Source organism: Lissotriton helveticus, chromosome 8, assembly GCF_964261635.1.
Source record: "Lissotriton helveticus chromosome 8, aLisHel1.1, whole genome shotgun sequence".
Taxonomy (NCBI): Eukaryota; Metazoa; Chordata; class Amphibia; order Caudata; family Salamandridae; genus Lissotriton; species Lissotriton helveticus.
Genome location: NC_136069.1, coordinates 477012321 through 477037014, shown reverse-complemented (window position 1 = coordinate 477037014; position 24694 = coordinate 477012321). Strand labels below are relative to the sequence as shown.

The 24694-nt window shown below is 43.9% G+C and overlaps 1 protein-coding gene across 1 annotated transcript in view; it reads left to right on the top strand.

Annotated features, from left to right (window-relative positions):
* The first annotated feature begins 5602 nt into the window (after nucleotides 1-5602).
* The window catches only part of LOC144772802 (ras-related protein Rab-33B-like), a 39474-nt gene continuing 20382 nt past the window's right edge, over nucleotides 5603-24694 (top strand). Inside the window, exon 1 of the mRNA XM_078657378.1 lies at nucleotides 5603-5862. Coding sequence (XP_078513504.1) covers nucleotides 5632-5862 — 231 coding nt within the window. The 5' untranslated portion in view covers nucleotides 5603-5631. The remainder of the gene's footprint in view (nucleotides 5863-24694) is intronic.

The window sequence follows — 24694 nt, the reverse complement described above, 5'->3', positions numbered from 1 at the left end:
ATTCTCCAGTTTAAGGATGAAGATTTAATATATCGAGTTTTCACTTTTTTGAAAATGGCTATACGCTCGCGTTCCTCTATTAACTCCTGAACGTGGAATAGAATGCACTATATGCACTTTAGGACTCTATATTTTATTAGGGTAACATGAATATTATGCTGGCGTATAGAGCCCTACGATTGGTATCTAATGAGATTCTGTTGTGTCTTTAGTCTTCACTTGCACATTGCACATTGGCACTTTTATATGATGCTGCTATTTGTAACTCTATTGTGATTTAATAATTTGACCATCTTTGCTGTTATTCCCTGTAATATTTGCATTTTGCACTTTTGCACCTTAATATTGAAGCTGCTATTTGAATATGTGTGGATATTTTGCAATATCTTTATTGATTAGATTCATAGTTAATTCTGTTTTAAAAACTTTTTAATGATGATGATTATGAGAAATGTTTGTACTTTTATGGATAATGCATATCCGAATAAAGACCAATAAAACTGAAACTATACATTATTATTCTGATGTAAATTGCACTACCAGCCATTAAAAGCTTCTTAAACTTATTCCAGTGAAAAAAAAAAAGAAATTCTCCTGGTTTTCTGTAATGTGAGTCTCCAGTTATTCCGAGAATTTAACTAGGGGAATAACTAACTGACAGAACCAGAGAATATTAATTTAAAATGATGATGCATTACATAGAACTGTGTTGGGTGCACTCCCTGGCTCCTTAACCGCATGCGTGCGGCGGTTATTTTTGCGCTGCGCTGCTTTTTTCCCAAAACCCCATTACATGACGAGCTGAGCTCGTCATCAGCGTGCGAGCGGCACGACTCATGACGAGCTCAGCTCGTCATGAGCGCCGAAGGGGTTAATGGGTCATTGGTTATAGGAGAACATGCATTATATACTCCTCAGGTCTGCCTATATCATGCACAAATTAAACAACAGAGTTGAAGGTTCATTCAGTCTACTGTTAATGAAGGAATGAAGGTTTTGCAGCTTCCCCAAGCATTCACAGTAAAGTTCCTATTAAACTAAAGTGCGTGGTATTTGTGAACTCATGATGAACCAATAAAGCGTCCTCCAAGCAATCAAGGGGAATAGGTGTTTTTACTTTCTGAACAGCATGGTGTACATTTACAATCAGAGGCGCAACGAGAGTGAAATTACGGAGGGGGGAGGTGGGTGTTCTAATTCTTCCAGCAATCGGCAGAGTGAAGATGCAGGGGCCCTAAGAATGAGAGAAAACACAAAGCCTCATTCACAAGCAAATGGTCTTTTAAAGACCTGTGAAGTACTCGGGTGGGGCTGTGTGTGTCCAAGAAGCTGTCTCAGACTGGGCTGCCACACACGATAGGGGTGAGGGGGGCTGAGCCCTTTGAGCACAAATCTATTCATTTTAAAGTGCTGAAAGCAGCTGCGAGTTATGTACTGGGAGCGATATCCAGTTCAAAAACGTGTTTTATTTATTTTATCAATATAATTTTGTATATTGCATAACCTTTCGTTTGTGGAAGACCTACTCCTAAATGTAATTTGTGTCGTATAAGGAGTTACAGAATCTGCGAAATGTCTCATTGATTTTTGAACGAGTGAATTACAACTGCTCCAAAGCTCCCACACACGTGTATTTGTGAATCAGAAGCCATTTCTCAGATAAAGACGCCCATTTTCATAATTGTACTGTAGATGGTAGTCTTTCCCTGTCCTTCGCAATCGAAGGAAAATCATGTTTATGCAGTGTGATCCATCATCAAGCAACTACTCGGGGGGAAAAAAACATATCTTTCTTAAACGCTCTCAGATGTCCAGTAGCAAAAATTAAATGAAGGGCACGGTGCATTAAGGGATTTTCAGCGGAGCAGAGGACTGTGAGCGCGCGCCCCTGAGGCACCTCCCTCTGCCTAAGGCTGTGGCGTTCAGGGACCCAGTTTGTGTTTATCCACCTAGCAGCGGACTCCACCAGACCACAGCGACGACAGCCAGCTGAAATCTGCGCTCTAAAATGGCGCCGTTGAGGAGTCACGCTAGAAACACGGGGTTCTAGCAAACCGTAGAACACAGTTTTAAAGGCAGGGCACGAGTTGGGGTACCACTCGGTTGGACGGCGCCCCCCAACTTATTTTACTGGGTGGCCGCCATCATACAAAGACCATCTTGTGAGCAGGGGGGAGGCATCCACCCGGTAAAATAAGTGGGGGGACGCCGTCCACTCAAATGGTACCCCGACTTGTGCCCTGCCTTTTTGTCACTTTCATGTGTGCTGCATGAGCACCCATGATGAAAGTGACAGAATGGCATTTCTAGGATTGTTTATGTGCAGGAAGGGACATCTTCCTACACATAAACAATCCTCCCCTTGCACGCTGACACCCTTGCCCTCTGGTGCAAGGGTGCCTGCGCTCGCGCAAAGTTAAACTTAGCGCCATCGAAGGGGGAAATGCAAGGCTGCACCACATTCTTGTAAATATGGTGCAGCCTTGCGTTTCAGAAGTGGAGGAGAGAGGCGCGTTAAGCCAGGAAGGCAAAATCCTCTCACCTCCACTTCCTTGTACATATCCCCCTGAATTCCTTGTGATCCGAGGTCTGGCGGCATCTAGTGGGCAAATTAAGCAGTTTTTAGCGGAATTCGCTATATTCTTTGACAAAAAAGTGAAATCACTTGTGGATCAGGTCACTCATCCTACCCCTCCAGAGGAGCGCAAATCCTTAACCATTTGGTAGAACTTTGACCCCATCTCTGAAGATGCCCTCCTCAGATGCAGCCTCGAAACAAAGCCCTCCAACCATTCTCTTGACCCCATCCCCAGTGCCATTGCCATTGACTTATATACCCATTCTCTTTCCTATTGGACCACTCTGGTTAACTTCTCCCTCTGTCAAGGCTCCCTTCCTGTTTCCTTCAAAGCTGGGCAGGTCAACCCTCTGCTTAATAAACCCACTGCTGATGCGAATGATCTCAACAACTTCCGTCCCATCACTAACCTACCCTTTCTTGCGAAGATCACAGAAAGATGAGTAGCAAAACAACTCTCTCGTCATATCAAGGACAACGGCTAGGGCGCTCGACCTCGGACCTGGGGATCTGGGTTCGAGTCTCGGTAACGACGCAAAAAACTCCTGTGATTCTCGGCAAAACACTTAATCTCCCCGTGCGTAAAATGAATGTGTGTCCTCATGTAACGTAACTGGTGCTATGTAAAGGGCTCTGATACCCGGTTCGGGTCTAGTTCGCGCTATATAAAACTCTTCAGAAAAAAAAAAAATGATCTTCTTGACAATTTCCAGTCCGGCTTCATTCAAAGCTGCAGCCCTGAAACAGCCCTGCTGCAAGTGATTGATGGCGCGCTGCGGATACTCCATTCGGGGGGGTCTTGTCTTCTAATTCTCCTTGACCTTTCTGCAGCCTTTGACACTGTCAATCACAACACTCTCCTGAACACTCTTCAACAGAGAATGGGCAGGGAGGGGACTATGCGTAAAATGGTTTGCTTCCTTCCTCTCGGATAGATCCCAAATTATCCAAATACCGAACAGTCTTTCATCTCCTTTTGTGGTAGGTCAAGGTGTTCCTCATGGCTCTATACTTGCACCCACATTGTTCAATCTCTATTTAGAACCATTGGGAAATCTCCTAAGTAAATCCGGGATCCACTACGATCTCTATGCAGACGACACTCAAAACTACATCAAGGTTGCCTCCACTCACGATCTCTCCATCCTAAGCTCTACTCACGACTCCATTCAAAACTGGATGTTAAATCATCAACTGATTCTGAATCCCTCCAAAACTGAATTCCTCCTCCTCTCCTCCTCACTTTCTCCTCTTCAGGTTCAATCATGGATGGATCAGATAAATCTACTTAACACTAAACCCATCATTGTCGACAGCGCAAAATCCCTTGGTGTCATACTCGACAAAAAACTCAATCTAATCTCCCACATCAATTCCATTGCAAAGTCTGCTCGATACCAACTGCGTCTTCTTTGGGGGATTCGTCGCTTCTTCCCAGAGCAAGACCTTAAAACCCTGGTCCAAACGCTGGTTCTCTCCAGACTGGACTACTGCAACTCTCTTCTTACTGGCCTCCCCAAATCCCACCTGTCCCCCCTTAAATCTGTTCTCCATTCAGCAGCTCGTTACATAATTAGGGCCAAAAGAAGCGACCACATCACACCCATTTTATCCACCCTCCGCTGGCTTCCCATCGAGGCAAGATCTATCTACAAGACTGCCTGTATCACCCACAAAGCCTTGCACTCCTCCTCTCCTCGCTACCTAGCGAATAAACTGAAACTCTCTGGAGGCTCTAAACCATCACGTAATGCGGAAAATGTACTGCTTGAACCCCCCACTTTCAAGAAGGAAAGATCGATGGCCCAATCCTTTTCAGGCAACGTGGTGAGAATCTGGAACTCACTTCCGCCTCAGCTCCGGACCACCTCTTCCCAGGCCTTCAAAACTGACCTCAAAGTTCTCCTCCATCAAAGACACTTCCAAATTTAATTCACGCCGTCTCTATTATCTGAAGGAAGTCCTTCCGTTATAGGAAATTCTATTCTCGATTACTATGGAAGTGCCTTCCAAGTGTGTTCTTGTGGTTTGAGTGTCTGCCATTTATTGCAGTATTATCCTTCTACTTGTATTTTGTACTCTTCTGTAACATGCACACTTCACTTTTCTCTTGTAACGTATTGTTTGCTACCTCTTGCATTTTGTTTGCTTTTGATACTTGCACAAGTGCCACCACTGCCTGTGTAACGTTTGTTCTTGTGTTTTCAGTGTCTGCCATTTATTGCAGTATTATACCTCTACTTGTACTTTGTACGCTTTTGTAACTTGCACACTTGTCACTTTTTTCTCCTGTAATGTACCGTTTGCTACCTCTTGTATTTTGTTTGCTCACAATTGTCACTATTGCCTCATGTAACGTAACTTTTGCAATTTGTTCACTTGTAATTTTCTCCTCATGTATCATTACTGTTCCTATTGTGAAGCGCTCTGACACCTTCGGGTAAAGTCCGCGCTATATAAAAACGCATAAAATAAAATAAAAAAAATAAAAATAAAAAAATTCTGATCCTAAAAAGTACATGCTCGGGAGCTCTGCTTACCGGCCTAAACTGCTGTTTTGCCGTGGAGCGTTTAATGGCACTCAAAAAGCGGTGTGGCGGCCATCTTTGAATGACTTATTTTTGCAGAACAGGGGGGGGGGGCGCGTGCTGTAAAACAATAAAAAAAACTTCAATGAGCGGAAACAAATTGTTGCACTGTGCATGATTGTAAAGTGTTTATATGTTTATATTTGCTTATGAAAGACTGTTAAAAGACTTCGTATGATAAATATTTTTTGCGCAAGACTTAATACATATTAGTGTAATTTGTATAAAACAATATGTAATGTTGGAGTGGCATTAGGATCCTTACACAAAGACTTTCCCTGTGCTGGTCTGTTCACTGTAAAATGAGGGCAAGTCTACAGGGTACATGGTGCTTAAAAAGAATTTTCAAGATGGACGCCCGGTTTGCGCATTAGTGGCGGCTGTCTGCCCATTCTTTTTCCGTGATGTTGCTGGCTCGTACACTCACTGTAAATAGACCGCCTCCTCTTCTGTGCCCCTGAAGCTATGGACCAGCCCCGGTTGCGGGTACACAATTCTGCTCGCGGGCTGGTACCGGCAGCATGCCACGCCCCTCACCAGCGCATCTTCAAGATCATCGTCATAGGTGACTCCTGCGTGGGCAAGACTTGCATGAGCTACCGCTTCTGCGGGGGGCCCTTCCTGGAGACCACAGAGGCCACCATCGGGGTAGACTTCCGAGAGCGGACCCTGGACATCGACGGCGAAAGAATTAAGGTGACTAGAGTCCAGGTGCAGCCTGTGGCTGACCTACTTAAGGGCATCAGCTGACTGCATGATATCACACGTAGCAGTAACACAGGTCACTTCTGAATTAGTGGCCCATCGGAGTTGGCAGTAGTAAGGTTGTTACATATAATGGATTTAGAATGACAAAGAGTCGTTCGGCTTTTATGAGATAAAAAAAATGTTAACTTTTGTATATTGTCTGCATCTTTTGCAACTCGTCATGCGATAAAGCATGCGGAATGTTGACTGCGCGACAGCTGTCCGAAGAAATATGTCTTCAATAACAATTCTGCCAGTGAGCTCCTGTAGTCATTTAATGCTCACACAGACATTTTCCCTCAAAATATACACGTTTAGGGCCAAGCCATCCATTCCTGTTAAAAGGTATCCTTTTCTTTGTGTAAACCACTCTTATTGTAGTAAGTTTTGGTGCTCTTGATATCTCCCCCATGTGAATCTCTGGCATACAACGCTGGATCTATGGTGAATTTCTGTTGTATTGCAACATTTATATAGTGCTTACTACCTCAGTGTGGGGGCACTGAGGCGTGAAACGTGAAAAAAGCTTTTATTGTTTGATTAATTAAAATCATTACAATTTTTTTTTTTTTTTAAAGTCAAAATTTTTTGTTTTTTTTATTATGTTTTGGCTCTCGATGAGGGCCACATAAAAATTAAACACACCATAATACAATAGTAACAGACAAAAGAAAAAGGGATATATAAACATACTAAATTAATGACGAAAGAACAAAACACTACAGTTATCAGCTCTTAAAGTGAACCACGGCAACATCCCAGCAACCTCAATAAATATTTAAGAACCCTTTAAAAAATTTAAAAATTCTACAACAAAACAGTTCATTAGGAGGGCAGTAGAGAGCATGTAAAAACAATTTAGCATTTGCAATTCCCAATTGTAAACAAATAGGTTTAATCCACTTAAATCGCAAGGAGCGTAAAGCAGGACAGATAAACAAGACGTGGTTACGATCTTGTACAGCGACATTACAAAAGTTACATATAGGGGAACCCCCGTACCACTTTGCTAAGAGTGAATTAAGAGGAAGCAAATCATGTCGTAGGAGGTACCATAACCTACGGACTCCATGAGGAATATTCCAGGTCAAATATTGTTGGGCCAGCTTGGGGGTGTATGTTTCTAGCAGAGGTTCCCTGTCATATAATCTGGGTTGGGTAAGGGTATCCAGCTTATAACATAGCTCCCACGATGCTCTTTTTAATGAAGCTTTAAGTTCAGAGGGAGTAAGTAAAAATAGGGTACTCTCATCCAACTCTAACAGGGCCACAGCTTTCCTAAAAAATTTTAATAGAGAGGAAAAATCATTAAGATTACCCAGTAACTCCTTTTTAATAAGTTCTCTTAGGGTACCAGGTTTTCCTCTAGCCAAGCATGCTACCCATCTTACCAGGGCCACCAGTCCCTGTGTCCAGCAACTTCGGAGTCCGAATTCTAATCTGCTTGAAGAAGTAGAACATGCATTACTAAGCGATGTAATTTTCCGAAGTACCCGTCCTTCCATTTTTTGAAGGAATCCCCAATATTTCAGCTCCACTAATACAATTCCATATAAGAGAGTAGCTGGCACTTTTGCTTTAAAAACTTCCAGAAAAAGTGAGAAGTGTCTCTTCCCAGTGGCATTATATAACGAACATAACCCCATACCATGGGTCAATGCTTTGCGAGAGTTATGTTCGATATGGGGAATCTCACTAAGATTCGCTGATATTATTTTGCCTAAAAAAGGGTAAGTTTTAACCACGTCGAGTTTTTGCCCCCCAATAAACCACTTATAATTGCTAGATCTGCATTTTCTCTTACCAAAGATACACATGATTTTACTTTTTGATGTATTAATTTTCATATGGTGTGCTACAGCAAATTCATTCAATGCAAGCAGACGGTTAGATAAACCCTTCGGGGTCAAATCCAAGACAAGAATATCGTCTGCATACATTAGGATAGATATAGCAGACCCTCCAATTTTCGGTGCCACTCCCTCACAAGATGAAATAAAAGTTGGGAGGTCGGCCATATATAAAGAAAACAATATAGGCGCCAGTATACACCCTTGTTTAAGGCCATTCTGGGAGGGGATGGATGAAGTGAGACCCTCTTCGCCGCCTTGTAGCACCTTACACCATGTGTTCATATGCAGAGATCGAACCAATGCAAGTAAGTATCCTGGCATACCCAATGCCGCCAATTTTCTCCACAGCGATGGGCGGTCCACTTTGTCAAACGCCGTGGAGAAGTCAATAAATGCGGCATATAAGCCACCATCACGGATGCATACATACTTGTCACTGATCACCTGCAATAATGTCAGGTTATCTAGCGTTCCGTGCTCTTCACGGAAACCAGTTTGTTCCATTGGTAAAATCTTATTAGTTTCTGCCCATTCCATAATTAATATTAATATACATTTGGCGAAAATTTTTCCTATGGCATCTAATAGAGCTATTAGACGATAATTAGATGGCAGCTCCCGATCCCCCTTTTTAAATATAGGAATTAATATACTACCCCTCCAGGAGTCAGGGACAGTTCTTGTTAAAAAGCAAGCCTGAAATATAGGGAGAAGAATCCTACTCCAAGTAGCGATATCCTGCTTAATGATTGACATGGGCAGTTCGTCTGGACCCATGGCTCCGGTAGAGCGCATACTCGTTATCGCAGTAACTATTGTTTTTTCAGTAGGGAGAATGATTTTTTGCATACCATTTAAATCCAACATACCTATATCCTCCAGTACTTCATTTGGAGCATATAATGCAGTTACAAATACTGTCCAGACTTCTTCGCAGATGGCTATAGGACGGGCAGTTACTATGTTACCACAGCCTTTCCTTATTATGGACCAAAATTCTCTAGATCGATTAAAGGTTATAGCCTCCCTCAAACTAATCCAAAGAGAATCTTCTTTTTCTCTTTTCAATTTGAGTCTCAATCTAACTCTCCTACGTTTTAACAATGCTAGTAGAGACTCATTTTCCTCAGATCTATTAAGATATTGTTTCCTGATCAGTGCATTTATCTCCCTATTCAGGAAAAGTAGAGGACTAGGAGAAAAATGTGGTCTTTTAGGGTTTCCCTTTTTCTTGGCAAATCCAATAACTTTTTTAATAAGGTTTTCGAGTTGTAAGAATTCTGTACCCTCCCACTGATCGAGTTCTAGTAAAGTTTGAGCCAGGAGGTTTTGTACATCCTTCATGGTAGTGGGACCCCAAAAACATCTACCCGACCTTCGATCAATGGAAAGATCTCTATGCTTTAAGGACCAAGAGTTAGTTTCAGGAAGGGTTAGTGAAAGAGTTAAATTAATTATTTTATGATCACTCAGTAAAGAATGAGTGATCGCCATATCCCTAATCAAATGGAACGACTCATAGTCCGTAATGGCATAGTCCAAAATAGACTCACCCCTGTATGAGCCATTTGTATAATGGGCAGGACTATCAGAGGGCATTCTACCATTAATAATAAGCCCTTCTAAGAGGCTAAGTTCCTCCAAAAGAATCTTACCTCTTTTATTAGTTTTTATTTTAGTAGGCCAAGCCATTTGAGGTATATTATATACTTCTTCCTTAAGTTTATTTCTGAACTTGACTAAAGTAGAGTTGGATACTTTACTATTTAAGTCTCCAACCATCAGTATATAGGGGGGATATTCAGCCTCCAGTAGCTTTGTTACATAAGAAAACATTCGCTTCATAACTGAATTAAAACATTCCTCAGGAGGGATGTATACATTTAAAATAACAAACGAAGACCGCGTGCCTACATTGCCTAAGTTACTAATAGTTATGGATTGAAAGAGATTACTAGAGTCTGAGTAGTGTGTATATTGCCATTGAAGAGAGGTGGATAAAAGACAAGCAATTCCACCTTTCGCATGGCCTTTTTTTGAAGGTTTTGCTGAAGCCTCCAGGACAAAAAACTCTTTCCCTACATAGGGGAGATTTTTACACCACGTCTCCTGGAGACATATTACATCAACGTTTAAAGAAGATAAAAAGTCAAATTTCTCAGGGGAATTAAACATACCAGCAGCGTTCCAAGAGACAATTTTTAAATTATTGTTAAAGATGTTGGAAGAGTCGTGGGTTACTCGCGGAATTAATAGATAAAACCCCGGGCAACCAGTTCCACATCTGATTGTCTTCTATTAGAGGGACATCTGTATTATCAGGCAATGGCAGGGCCTGAGATACCATTCTTTTGCCCTTTGAGACCCAGATTTTTAGATCTTTATTACCAAAGTAATGATCATCCTGTGTAAATACTGGCTTAACAATACTATCTCTAGAGGCAATAGATAAGGCCTTCTTATAATAAGGTAATACGTCAATTCCTCTACATTGGAAAAATTCCGCCTGTTGAAGAACAAGATTAGTAATTATTTTTGAGTAGAAAGTTACTCTTGTTCGTTGTCCAATAATTGATTTTATTGGAAGAACTAAATCAATATCATTTGACAAAATCAATTTTAGACTATCAATCTCTTTAAAACAGTTAAGCAACCAAGACCTATTCATTTTTACATCCTGATCGAACAACGGAAGAAAATCCAGTGTTAATGTATCCACACATATCGTTGCGCATTTTACTGGTTGAATATTTATTATCATTACAATATGCTAACATTCTAAAATAATTATCTAAAAACCAAATAGGTTAAAACCCCTGATTATTGCCACAGTCTAATTTGACCTAAAACATTAGTTACAGTATCATGTTCTAGTAATACTGTTTTTAGAACCAAGAGCGTTTATTTTTAAGACCGAGGTTTGTCCACCTCTCCCCTGCTTCCAGTCCTACAGATTTATTTCTGCGGCTCAGCATTTGCGGTCAGTCCTGCACGGATTAGGTCTTTAAATTTCCCCAGCCGTACTGCTATTTGACTTTCTGTGGACGAAAAGCACAAGTCCGAGATTTCGCTGCATCGCTTGAGGCCCTGAGCTCTGCAGATTGTGATGACCAAGCGATGCCTCTCACTGGCTAGCTTTGGGCAGCAACACAGAAAATGATACCAGGATTCCTGATGGTAGTCACAAAGTCTGCATGCTACTAATTTGTCCGCACGGGCCCAACTTTGATTGAACTCCACAATGGGTAATGCCAAGAGCCTCATATAAGTGATCTTTTTTCGAACTTGAACTGATAGTGCTTGCTCAAAATAAGGCTGTGCTTTTCCCACTTTGTAAGAGGCATCCAGTGTGGAAAGATTTGGATGGTGATGCAGACTTTCCAGATCTCTCGCGATTGAAATGTGCTTCACCTGTCTGTTCACTGCTTTTTTCCATAAATGCAATATTAATATTGACCAGGTTTTGCTCCTGTATTTCTAGCGATTGAATAGCTCCTGTCAATTGTGCTTGCCATGGTGAACCATTTTCTTCAAAGATTGATTTAATTTGAGCTTTCAAGGCTGTTGCTGGAGCTCTCAAAGTGCTGATGTAGTATTTTATTGTATCCCCCAGTTAAGAGATGTCTGGGCGAGAAAGTCCCAGCTCCAGCCTTACTCTGGCTCTCCTGGCCTGTCGTGGGATTGCCAGCACTTTCTTGTATATGGAAGATTGAAAGCTCATGTAGAAATTGTCAAAGGCGCCGGGAAAGGTTAGGTGGCCGTTATTAATTGAGGGCACTGTTTTTGCTTTTAGAACTTTCAGGATGGGTTCCGTGAATGGGCTATGTAATTTTCGATTGAGATTTCTCAAGCTGCAAATGATCCCAGCACCTTTATTTCTTAGATATTTCAAATGAGCAGTTGATTTTGCCCCTTCCGTGAGCCTGAGACCCAAGTAGTTGTAATTTTTGCAAGATCTAATTTGCTGATCCCCTAGGGGCCATTGAGCTGTCTGTTTTCGATGGTACTTTCCAAAGATGAGGATTTTGGTCTTGTCCTGGTTTACCAGTAGGTTGTTCTTTTGATTGAAGCTGTATAGCGCATCTAAGGCTTTCTGCAAGCCAATCCTGGTATGATCCAAAATTAAAAGATCGTCGGCATATTGAAGAATTTGCAGCCTCACGTTCCCCATCTTCGGGATGACTAAGTTTGCCCCCTCCAGTGCTTGACCCAGGTCGGATGTATAGATGTTGAAAAGGAGAGGTGCAAGAACGCACCCTTGTTTAAGGCCACTGTTGGTGTGGACCTTGTTGGTCAATGACGTTTGACTAGTCTTGATCCTTACCCAGGTCCCTTCATATAGAGATCTTATTGCCTTTAGCAGCTTTTGGGGTATACCCCAGTTGGTAAGTTTTCTCCATAGTGTGCCACGGTCTACCCGGTCGAATGCTGCACTATAATCTACAAAACAGCAAAACACAGGAGGTTGAGCGGGCTGGATCGCCCGTCTGGACAGGTATCCCAGTGCTATGATGTTGTCTACTGTGGAACATTGTGGTCTGAATCCTGTTTGGAAAAAAGGGAGGATGTTGTTCTCTTCTGCCCAGCTTTCCAGTTCCTTCAGCAGCACTCTAGCATATGCCTTTGCCTCGATATCTAACAGGGCCACTAGCCGATAATTTTCAGGTTTTGTGCGGTCTCCTTTTTTGTATATAGGAAATAGAATTGAACCTTTCCACGATGATGGAATGGAGGCCGTTTCAAAGGCATGCTTGAAGAGAGGAGTTAGCTGATCTGCCCAGAATCTGTATGCCACTTTGAATACTGCCGCTGGCACTCCATTGGGGCCCGGTGCACCATCTGACCTCATTTTCTTGATCAGGTTGATTATCTCTTTTGTGTTAATAATCGAGCATGTGTCTTCTTCTTCTTTGTCTAGTAGATTTTGTTGTTCTTGCTTAACCTTCCTTTTCAGATCTGTTGTGTACAACTGTAGTGCATACTCGACCCACTCCACTGCTGCCACCCCATTTTCTTTACTTTGGCCATTGTGGCTTAGTTTACTGATGTATCTCCAAAGTAGAGACTGGCCTTTTTCTTTGAGCATGTTAAATATTTTCAACCACTCCGCCTCAATTTTCTTTCTCCGATGTTCCCATATTTTTTTCCTATGTTCACTTCGTAGCACTTTTATTTCCACACTGAGGTGATTTGTCTCTCCTTTTCTTCTCGCCTTCAATGCCTTTGTTAGTCTTCGTTTTGTTTGATCTAAGTCCCTGGGGTTTAATTGAAGTGGGTGGTTTTGCGGGTGTAGGCCTGAGCTTTCTGGTTACCCCTGTCCTGACCTAGAACCAATTGTAGTTCCTCGATAGATCCCTCCAGTGCTCGGGGGGGGGGGGAGCCAAAGATTGGCACTGCTCTTTATGGGTGACCCATTCCATAAGAACTGGACTTAGTTTTGTGGTCCATTTTATTCTGTTCAATAATGTATGATGCTCTTCCTCGGTTGAGGTTCCCAAAGTTCCGGGGTGTTTTGCAGTTTTCCCCTTTATGTCGAATGTGACCCTCAGTGGCTTGTGATCACTTTCCTCTCTATCTCCCACCTCGAAGTCTTTAAAGAAAGTTACCAATTTCTCAACGATAAAGATGTAGTCAATTGTTGACTTGTTCTTAAATGTGGGCAAGGGCAGCCATTGAGAGTCCACTGCCTTCTTGGGAACCTGAGTGGAGACCATGTTATGCTCATTCAGCAGCCGATGTAGGGGCACCGCTTCTGTTGCACTAGGTCTGTACCTTATTTCATCTCCTAGACCCCTGATATTCATGTCCCCTGCGATGATTGGGAGATGGGAAGCATGTTTGTTTATCAAACTGTTTTTTTTTCAGATAATAGTTTTATAACTTGCTTTTTTGCTTTGTGGCGGGTTTTATGTAACAGTTGATTATCAACAGACGGGTTGCGCTGTTATTACTTTTAAGACCGGAAATCAAAACTGCTTGGAGATTAGCAGAGTTAGTTTCTATTGAGTTTACCTCTAATTTGCGGTTGTGATTGATGTAAATTGAGAGCCCACCTGCTGCTCTCCCGAAAATATTGCTTTTTATTGCAGCGGTGTGAACTTCATAGAAACCTGAGAGAATTAGAGGTTCAGTGGCCCAAGTCTCTTGTAGACAAAGTATGTCGTTTTCTCGTAGATATGAGCATGCTGCTTTGCAATTGAGCATTCTTTTTAGCCCTGCGACGTTCCATGATACAATTGACAGGCGCGTGTTATTCCCCCCTTTTCGGTTCTTATTCAAAATGCCGTGACCCTTAATACTGTTGGGTATGCCGTCGCGGGCTCACGTCTTCCAGACCCCTCAGCTTGTTTTGACTTGCAGAGTGATTTGGAACAATGTGGAACACAGCCCTTTACTCTGCTGAGCTTATTATCTTATAGGCATTGAGGAGACTCTGTTCCCTTGCCACGCTTATCCCTGTTTGTTTGACTGCCGTCCCCTTTAATACCGAAAAAATCTCCTTTGTTGGCGAATTTACCGCTAATACATGTGGGTATTTCTCCGGTATGGGGAATGCTATATCAATCCCCCAGTCGGCCATTTTTGCTGTTTCCTCAGTTGTGAGCCCCACTTGGGCGTGTCGGCTTAGTCCGATCGAGGTTGATTCTCCATGGGAATCGCTGGATAAACTTATGAATTTAACCCAAACTAGGTCTTTCGATTGTATTTCCATGAGAGACGGAATATGCTTGAAGAGTCTGAGTACGTTGCCCCTGTTTAGAATATCATGCTTGCCTTTGATTTGGTATCTAGGGGTTAGTATCACCTTCTGCGTTAGTTTACTACATTGATTTGTATAGCCCTGGGCATTTGGTTCTCCTTCACTGTTGCTTGCATTGTGTCTAGTGCCTAGGGTCCATTGGCCTAAGGCCTGCTGCTGTACCAAACTTTGAGTCGGCTGTTCTGATTGTTCGCTAATTTTCTGCCCACTTGGGGCAAGGTATCCCTTATTGATACAAGCCTCAGGCCCGGAAGCTAGGTCCTCTCGTGCATCCTCAGAACTTCTTTGCTCTCTCTTTTTGTTGTTCATGTCTGGGGGTGATTGGACTCTAATTACCGTGCTTGTTGGGCTTTGAGTGTCCTTTGTGTGAGGGTTTGACTGTTTGGATCTGTCCCTCTCTTCTGCCTTCCCCGGGGAGGGTGGAACTGTGCCTCTTGAATTCTTTGAGGATTGATTTTTGTATAAAGATCGGGAAGAGACGTCTTGTCTGTGTGGTACTTTGTGATGTTTGAAAGTGAGTTGGTAAAAAAATGGCGCGTTTTTTTGCTGTCTTAGCTTTTTTTCCTGTTTCCTTAGCTTTTTCTTTGCCCTCCTTGACAACTGGTTCTCCATCCTTGTGTGGTTGACGTTATTGTCTTCTGGAAGCTTTCCCGGGGACAGATTACTGCTTTTGGAGTTGCAGCTGGAAGGTCTACTAAAGGATTTGTTTAGTGTCGGAACGTCTTGTGCCTCGGAGATTGTTGTTGAATCCACAGGGTTGCCTCTGCCTGTTATACCTGACTGGTTTTCTAAAATTAAAGCAGGACTAGAGCTGTACTTATTGCTTGGAGTTCCTGATTGGGTTTTTAGTGCTTCTACCATACCTTTAAGAATTTCTGGCAGTGTAGCCCATGTGTCCATGAGGGCTGCACACGTGCAAGTGCCTCTACAATTGATATGGATGTCACTAAGTTTTGCTCCAGAAAGTCCGCCTTGTTGTACAGCTCCGCTAGGCGTTGCGCGATGGTTGCTAAGAGATCAATTTGTAGCTCCATTTTCTTTGCCAGAGCAGAGATCTGGCCATATTTTGCACTGTTTCTCCAGAAGGGGATGCACCTTGTTCAAGAGTGACGCTACTCTCCTGTAGCTTTTGACTGTGGGAACGTGGTGAAGAAGAAGGTGTATATCGGTTCTCATGGCAGCTTCTATAGCAGGTTGGAGTCAGCGCTAATGTTCTTTGTATCTTAGATTCCAAGTTTTGGAGGAATATTGGGGATAGATATCCTGCATTTTGGGACTGCTCTCACACTCCTATGTTTGTTAAACCAGAGTCTCTGATTCTTGGTGATTCCCTCAACAACGGAGAATACGCCGTTGATTGATCCTGACAGTGTATTTGGGCTGTTGTAACTTGATCTATCTTTCTACTGTCTCGTGCGATGCAGACGCTTACTGAGTCACTTATGTGTCTGATTTTTGTTCCAGATGGATGTCCCAGCCCAGAACAGGAACGAGAGCGTCTTCTTTCTGGGCTTGAGCTCTCTGTAATTGCGCTTTGTATTTGAGTATTTGGCAGCGTTAGAAGGAGCTGGCTCCCTGGACTGTTGTCCAACTCCTCACTGCTCTTAAGTCGTTGTTGCGCTGCCCTCTCTAGTGTACTCTCTGGGTTGGGCGTAGGTTTTACCAAGAATTGTGTGATGAGTCCTCCTGTTGGCGATTTCAAAAAGGACTTCTTGTCCTGAGCTGCGGACTTTGCGCTCCTCAAGTTTCTCGGTGCAGCCTCACACAGGTCTGGTGACTTTGTATGGCCGTTTTCAGATTGTTGGCTGCTTTTTTCTTCTCTTTTTTTTGTCATCCTTTTATATGGCTGATCTTCCGTGGGAGCTGAGTGTCCCTTGTTAATTCCTCTTCGTACGCTCTTTGTGCGCTCTTAACACTCTCTTTTGTGTATCTTAAACAGGACTCTGTAGACACTGTGATCTCGCTTGGCCCCTCGCAGCTCCTAGCTCCCGCTGCCGCTGGGAAGTTTCCCCAGCGCTCCGACTCTCAGCCTGCCTGCCATGCCTCCCCCTGGTTCTCTGTGCTCTCCCCACTAATCGCAGACCGAGGTGACGGGGGCCAAGGCGGGGCGGTATGCCAAGCCCTGCGAGCTGCTACTGCTGCTTGGGCGCCTAGCTGATGCTGTGCCTCTATGCTAGTGCGTGGGAAACCACAGATTCCACGGCCTGGGTCTGCTGGGACACGACTCGTTAGGAGCCTATCTGCTGGTTTTCCCCGCAGTATTCAGCAGGGAACTTGGGCGCTAAAGCCGGGCCTCCACTCTTCTGGTGAGCAGGGACCAGGTGGGGGACTCTGCTATGCTGCGGGTCCTCACGAGTCCCAACTACCCCCCCTCAACACCAAAGTCCAGTCGCTCACCTCCAATGCCGCTTCGGCTACTTCCACTGCTGCTTCTGCGAGCGCTGCCGCAGGTCAGCTCTGGCAGCCGGTCGGTATTCACGCCGCAGCACACAGCCGTTTCAGCGCTGGCGTCGGCGATGATAGGGGCCAAACAGGTTAAGCGGTCCGACTGGTGTACTTGTTTCGCCTCTGCCGTGGGTTGGGTCCGGCAGCGAGCCGGCACTTGCACCAGCCGTTTGTCGCACACAGACGCGTTTCAACAGGGGGTGCCTGACGATCCTAGACTAGAGTCTGCGTGGAAGCAGGGGATTCTCAGCTGTGACACACCGCCTCACCACCTCGCGCTAGGCTGCAACGGGGGCATGAGCTACGGGCTGGGACAGCACTCCCTCCTCCTTGTCCTCGGTCGGACGGGCGCAGGGCAATTCTAGGCACTTCCAGGGCAGCTCCAAGATGTTACTATCAGCTGCAAGCAGCGACCGTGGATCGGGAGAACGAGGCTACCAGCTTGCTGCTCCTGCTAGCTTGCTTGCACCTGAGCGAGAGCATGAAAACACGGACTGGAACCGGTAGTCTGATTTCTGATTCAGATGGGCCGAGTAAGTCAAAACAAAGCAAAGCGGGACATGACAAGACCCACGGTGCTCACGGCCCACGCAGTGACAGCCTCACTATCCCTTCATTTCACTGTGCTCAGTGCTCTGAGCCGCCGGAATCACTGCTCTCCCCCACTGGGCACTGGGCTCAGCGCTCCCCCCTCCTCGCGGTGCTCAGAGCTTCTCACCGCTTCTCATCTCCGGCTGCGGCTGTGGCTCCAGCTTCGAGGCTCCAAGTCTCTACGGTTCTCAAAACCGGTTCTCAAAACCACCGCAGGCTGCAGACCGCCAGGGCTTTTCTCGAAGGAGCTTTTCTCGCCTCTCGCCTCTCGCCTCCTTCTCCTCGTAATTGCTCGTCGTTTGTGGCTCGTTGCGTCTGGCGCACTGAGGCATTTGCCTATATGGGCAGCAAGCTACACAATGTTCGGTGTTTGGGTGAAGTATGTTGTCTTTGGTCCTACATGTGTGCTTTCATGTCGTGCGTGGATTTCATTAGGCTGGCAGCTTTGAGAACTCACTAGGGCCAATTCTGGTATTTCTTGTGATCATTGTGTACTTAACTGATTACTGCACTGGGTCGCGCAATAAGAACAACCACACCAAATATTTGCACTTAGCATAAAAGGTCACTTTATTAGGCCAGGCAACGTAAATTAGAAAACTTGCTACAAAAAACAGTATTGGAACACCCATTGTCATTACTCTTGAAACTTTTGCTATTCAACCAAATATTCCCCACAAGACTTCTCATCAAAAATACCCCATGAAATGCACAGTCCCAATCAACCTTTCCAACCCCCCACCCCAGAGGGAAGGATAAGCCTGCTCCAGACCATCCAAACCCAAGAAAAAACGCCACCCAGGAATCCAGAGGGTTTTCCTGGTCACCCCCCCTCCCCCCAAATCAAAGACATTTTGGCCCATTTGTGACGAGTGCACCCTGTCCTCCCTGAAAAGATGATATTCCGCACCTGTGATGTTATCATGAGCCAAAAACTTTATACCCATTGCAGAACAAAAGATTTTCATTTCCCGATTTAGTTTCCTGTGAGCTCTTTCCATTGCTGTGTGGTTGCGAGCGCCCCTCCAAGGATCCCGTAACTGGTAGTTGTCCTCTACCCACAACACCTGCCCCAAATTGGGCGGGGCGAGGCAGAAAAGGCCGATAAGTAATTGGGAGCCTGCTTGCGGTATGCGTTGTCGCGGGCATTTGAGACGAGGACATCTACTGATGCCACAGTTCCTGATCCACATCCCCCCCAAGGTGTATCATGGAAAAGACCTACTCTAGCCCTAAACTCCTCGTCATAGTTGAGCCATGCGAACCCCCCGGACTGTAAGTGTGCCTTACGTATGATATTAATATACTTAAATATTGCCACAGCCCTGTCCTGATGTTTTTCACAATAGGCTTGCATAGATTAAAAATGCTGCTGTCCAATTTTCGATATTTTTTGGAACCCTGGGACACCTCGAAAGCTCCCACTCTTCTCCCTTGGACCCCTCCTTCGCTTGAATATCCCTATGAAGGCGCTTGAATACGTCAACAAATTCGTAGTCCCAAATCCTCTTCTTAGTTTTCTCAGCCAAATGCGTTCCCAGGGGCATGGACAAACCCATGTAAGGTAATTTTTTATGTATGGGGTGAACGGTACCTGAAACTTGCCCAGATGAGGATTCAGACCCATCCAAAACCTGCTTATCAGTGCTAACCTGTTTATCAGTGTTTGTCGCCTTATTTGATCCCGCAGCACCTGAACCCACTCTCACCTGTTCTGCAGATTTACCAACTGACTCCCCCTCACCGAAACCCGAACCTACCTTCACTGAGTCATCACCCACCCCCACTGAACGTACACTGGGTTTGACTGTCAAAGGTTGTGGCCACGAAGACCACCACTGAGGCCTACCTGATGTCAATTGAGTAGCCTGCTTCTGGAACTCCTATGGATCCTCTCGCCGTTGTTGCCCCTGAAGCCGTTCCTGCTCCGCTGTCTTGTCGGCTCGTGACTTCTGAAAATTACTAGCAACAAATGTTGACCCCGACCCCTTTGTTGACGTAACTTGTTCTTGACCCATAGCACTTGAAACAAAAATCCCATCATCAAATAGAAACCCTTCTTGTATATTTTCATCCACCAAACCTTGACCAGTATATTCATCAGGTATGAAGAAATCAGTATTACTCCCACTCGGCATTTCCCCATCACCCACCCCGCCATCATAACAATCCCAATTTGTCACAGCAAAATCCGCCTTTGATCCGCTCTGTGAAACAACACCCTTACCAACAGCTGCACCCTGCTTCACCTTCTTGTACTTGGAAATGCCCGCCGCCATCTGCGGGGCCTTGTGAGATGAAGAATTCCAGCCGCTCGTGCCAGACGCCGCTACCAACTTACCACCATCCCAAACCTGCGTGACACAGCCCATTGCCGAAGATGGAGTAGTGGCATGATCCACCCAGACCCATTGCCCTCGACTTGGCCCTAGTGCAGAGTCAAAAGAAATCTGTGAGAAACAAGGAGGAGAACGAGACTCCAGAAAAATAACTTCCAATCCTGAAGAATAACTAGGAGGTTCAGAGCGTGACGTCTGGTATATTTTATGAGACAGTGAGTCAACTCCATCCAAATCCTGAATCTCCTCAAAAGCTGAATCTGTTAAATCAACAGCTAAAGTATTCATATTGTCTTGTAAATATGAGTTGCCATACTCCCCAGGCGGGCCCCTAGGCACTGGAGCCATAGACACCTCAGGAACGGCTCCCTCCCCTGCAGAACCCTGCACCTGAGCAAAAATATTGTTCGGGCTATTGTGCTTTCCAGCTGCCAAAATTTGCACCCCATCACTGTCATCACCACTGTCACTGGAATAATCCACCAAGACAGCAGAACGTCCCTCAAATGACACAGGAGGCGCAATATTAATGGAAGACGTCAAAATCAGCAATGTCTGTGAGCACCTTGCCACTGACGTGCGTTCCCCTAAAAAACTGGTGAAGGTTCCGGCAAAACCGAATTTTCCTTCACCCCAATGTCATAACAAGCCCCCTCTCCCTGCGTGACAGGGAACTTGTTGTAGTAAGGTTTCTGGAGGCAGTACCACCCCTCCCCTGTGCTCTCCTCCTAGCACGACCTATGCGGAGAGCAGATACCGCCCTCAACTGAACTGAAAACATGTCTGGAAGCGAGTGACATCTGGTAGCCTGTGACCTGCTGGCTCCACTGCGCCGCGCTGCACAACCTCTATGTTGCAGCGTCGATGGTTCCGCCTCAGCACGACCCACAACCCCTTGTGACCGGCTCTTCGCAGGTAGACAAGCTGCCACTGCTTCTGAAACTCCTTGGGCTGCCATCCGCTTCGGGTGTCTCCCCACTGCCGCTGAAACTGTTGAAACACCAGGCTGCAATAGGTCCTCACGACCTGCATCATAAATAATGCGCAGTGCCTCCTTCACAGCCTCTGACTCTGCCAACCCAAAGCAAAGTCAATAGAAAAAACCCACCAAAAACTAACAGAAAATGAGGGGTTAAAGGCAAAACTTGTGCCACAAAACAACAGCCTCCCAATCCTCACATAGGGGTTAAAATCAAAGCTTCAGCCAGAAAAAGACAGCCTCCCAATCTCCTCACTTAAAAACCCTCAAAACTAGCTGAAAAATGCAGGGTTAACTGGGAGGCTGTTGTTTTGTGACAGAAGCCTTGCTAACTCCTCACCTAAAATCCTCTGTTTTTCCCTAACTGCCAGCTGCCTTGATCTCGCTAAGCCCCGCCTCCTGCCTACCTAAGCCCTCACGCGCTGTGTGGACTGTTCCACCGCGCGAACTTCCCCAAGGGGACAGCAGCTTGTGCCGGGATCCCCTTGGGACTACATTACCCATCCAGATACCTTGTGTAAAGTGTACACGAAATTCAGAATCATTGTGATTTGTCATTTTGACTCTGCCTTGATTTTATACCTCCAGTCCTGTCCAGGAACTATTAAGAATGTAGTTTATTTTAATCTATTTCTGTAGGAGGGTAGTTAAGCTCCAAACCTTTCGGGAAAGATTCGCTGTTTTGCTAGATTTTCACGGAACGGAAAGTATTTTAGTGACATTTTAACACGGAAAGTTGCTGCATTGCTAGTTTGCATAGTAGGGACGCAGTATTAATTGGTCTAATTTTTAATTCTTGTAAAATACTGGTGCTCTGTATTTTTCTGTTGTGGCATATGAATTATTATTTGTATTTTATTGTATGTTTTTATGGATTTGTAATCCGAAATAAGCAGTTTTGATGATGATGACTCTGCCTCCATTACGTTTTAAGTCCATTACCCTGGAGTTCACTTTAGGTATAATGTTGAGCATATGCTGTTAATAATAGGTTTGTTTGACAAACATAAAGGCTGTCATATCCCTGCTGTCCTGCACATTGAATGAAGAAAAGAAAGTGGGTAAGGTCTGGCCAATACTTCCCCAGTTAAAAACCAGATAAGAGTATTTCTCCTGTTAGTGATAGCCAAACATGGAGGCTGTCTCGGTCTTTAACTTTCAAGGTTTGTGGTTTAAGATGTATTGAATGGAGTTGAATTGCATCCAAAACTGTACTTGAGGGTTTGCAATTTGTATAGAGGTACGCTGGCACATTTTCTTTCCGTAAAAAATTATTATTTCTTTGTAAAACACAAAGGGTAGAGAGCGAATGAAGCGACTGTGCACTTAATATGTTTTCTGTCAGGGATCACCAATTAAGAAAGAATAGTGTTCAGCAATCTAAAAGTGCTTTGATTTAAAAAATAAAATCATTTGAGTTGAACAACGTAGTAAATAGACTTGAGAACAAAAGACGTAAATCATTGATTTTCAGGAGAATACTTTAAACCTGGTCATTCAGTCATATTATCAGAAGAAATAGTCAATTAGCTGACATGAAATGCTTAAGGGATAAGAAGCAGTCCCGTCCGGCAGTGTGCCTACAGGAGAAATACACAGGGCATAGTCGTTTCAGAATTGTACAAGATGTATTTTGTTGTTAGAAAACACTCACTAAAAGTGCCTCGGAGGTTTCGTTCAAAATGTGGAAAGAATGGGTGTCATGCATTAGAGGGACTGACATTACTGCTTTGCACTCTTCCCCATGGCATGTAACTAACAAAAAATTGTGGAACGCTCTTGACGCTTCCTCCTTCTCATTTGACCCACCGTAGGATGCTACCTGTACAGTATGTATGACTAAGAAGTTACCCCCAATACTGGAAATGTGAGGCAAGGGTACTATTGCAATTACTAAAGGTAGACCAAATTGGTAGTCATGGTATTAGGCAATTGGTATAGAGTTATCTTGCAGTACCATATGCTATTCACTAAAGAATACATTCAGTGGAAATACAATGTATGTTAATTGTTTTATTTTATTTCTCTAGCCCACATAAGCTCGTTTTACTGTCTCTTATGATGATGTCTTAGCTAATACACTCTTCATATTAGAGAACGATGAACTGATTTAAGGCGACTTCTAGCGTGTATAACAATGTGCTCTCAATGCCAGCTCAGATATATGTACTCCAGTTAGGAGTATGACATCTGACCTCTACGTGCTATGTGGACTCGTATTTGTATTCATATTATTTTATTCTTTTACTTTACTTTACCTTACCACGAAATGATCCATGTATGTATGTATTACTGTTTGTACCTTATTTCTTTTCTCCTTTTCTTGCTCAATAAAAACGATTTAAACACAAAAAAAAAGAAAACACCCACTAAATAAATACGACTGGCATGAACACTATGCCAAGCAACAGTCCTGAATTTGCTAAATTTGTAAGTTCCTGATTTTACTTACCCATTCCCACCCTTGAAGTGGTCAAAGATTTTCTCCTGAATATGACAGGAGAAAACCCATGTTTAAAATGTTTTTCTTCATGGTGAGTACATTTTTTTGCTGTACAGGGAAAAGCAGGTCTTTGCTTGTGGAGCTATTCGCTGTGCCAATGTTTTTTGTACAGCATTGCCCAAAAACCCCCTAAAAAAATAAATACATTTGAAACAAAGATACAATAACACAGCCGCTGCTGCCGGTGGAGTCAATGCGTAGCTGCAGGCATGTGCACCAGACATGGATGCCATTTTTTTTAATTTTTACTTTTATCAGCCATAGATGGCAGACACAACTTAGATTGGTTAAAAAAAAAAACGTTGATACTTTTAAGTACTCATAAGTGTTGTTGTTTTTTCTTCGGTCAACCATGTGCCCTGCAGTAAATGATTTCTGTTGGGTCCTCCCCAAAACATGCAAAACTTAGAAAATGTAAATGCCTGTGAGGGGTAAGGCAGCAATCGATAAAGAAGGGTTGGGAAGCAATGGAGAGCATTGGTAATGGAAAAGCAGCGCATAAAGGAAAGAGCAACGCAGAGTGTAGGGGGTTTGGTGGGGGTGGGGGTAAGTATGATGGAGAGCACTAGAAAACATATGTACTCTCAAGGAGTGCTTAATGAAAAAGAAAAAAGTAGTACCTTAAAAGTGAGCAAGTTAGCCAATAAATAGGATGAACTGGCTTTGCCCTAAGGGAGGGAATAACACAAGAAGAGGAAGGCAGAGGAAGGAAAGCCATTGAATAAGAATCAAGTAAATAGGTTTGACAACAAAGCTAACTAATAAAAGCAATGGGGGTGCTCTAATCCAACTGTACGCTCTTGGTATAGCCCACAAACTGTCTTTTGCTAAAAGGTGGCTGGTTGGTGAGACCTAACAACTTAACAGTTGCACTTTCGGTCAAAGCAGGGTTATAGACAAATGGCACATTGTGCACTCTGTAAATACTACTTAGCAATAAATATGGGTAATTACACACACGGAAGAGTCTTTCCATGGAGGCAAATGGGAAATTTCAAATGTGTTTCAGGAGTACTGGGATTTGAAGCTACCCAGGCTTAATCCTGGAAACATTTGAGAATTTCCGAAATGTACACCCGAATCTAAACGTGCAAATGTAGATTTTTGAATCCGTTTGTGAATCGGGTCTTTAGAGTTTTTTCAATTGATTATCAAATACCATTGTTTGGAAATGAGCGATTTGCCGATAAAGGGGGTAGAAAATATTACTTTTCTGTTTATTTTATGCTACTAAAGTACTCAAGTATAATGGTGATAGAGCGCGCAGGTCACCCAACTATAATTTTACCATATGCACACTTGGCCCCATAA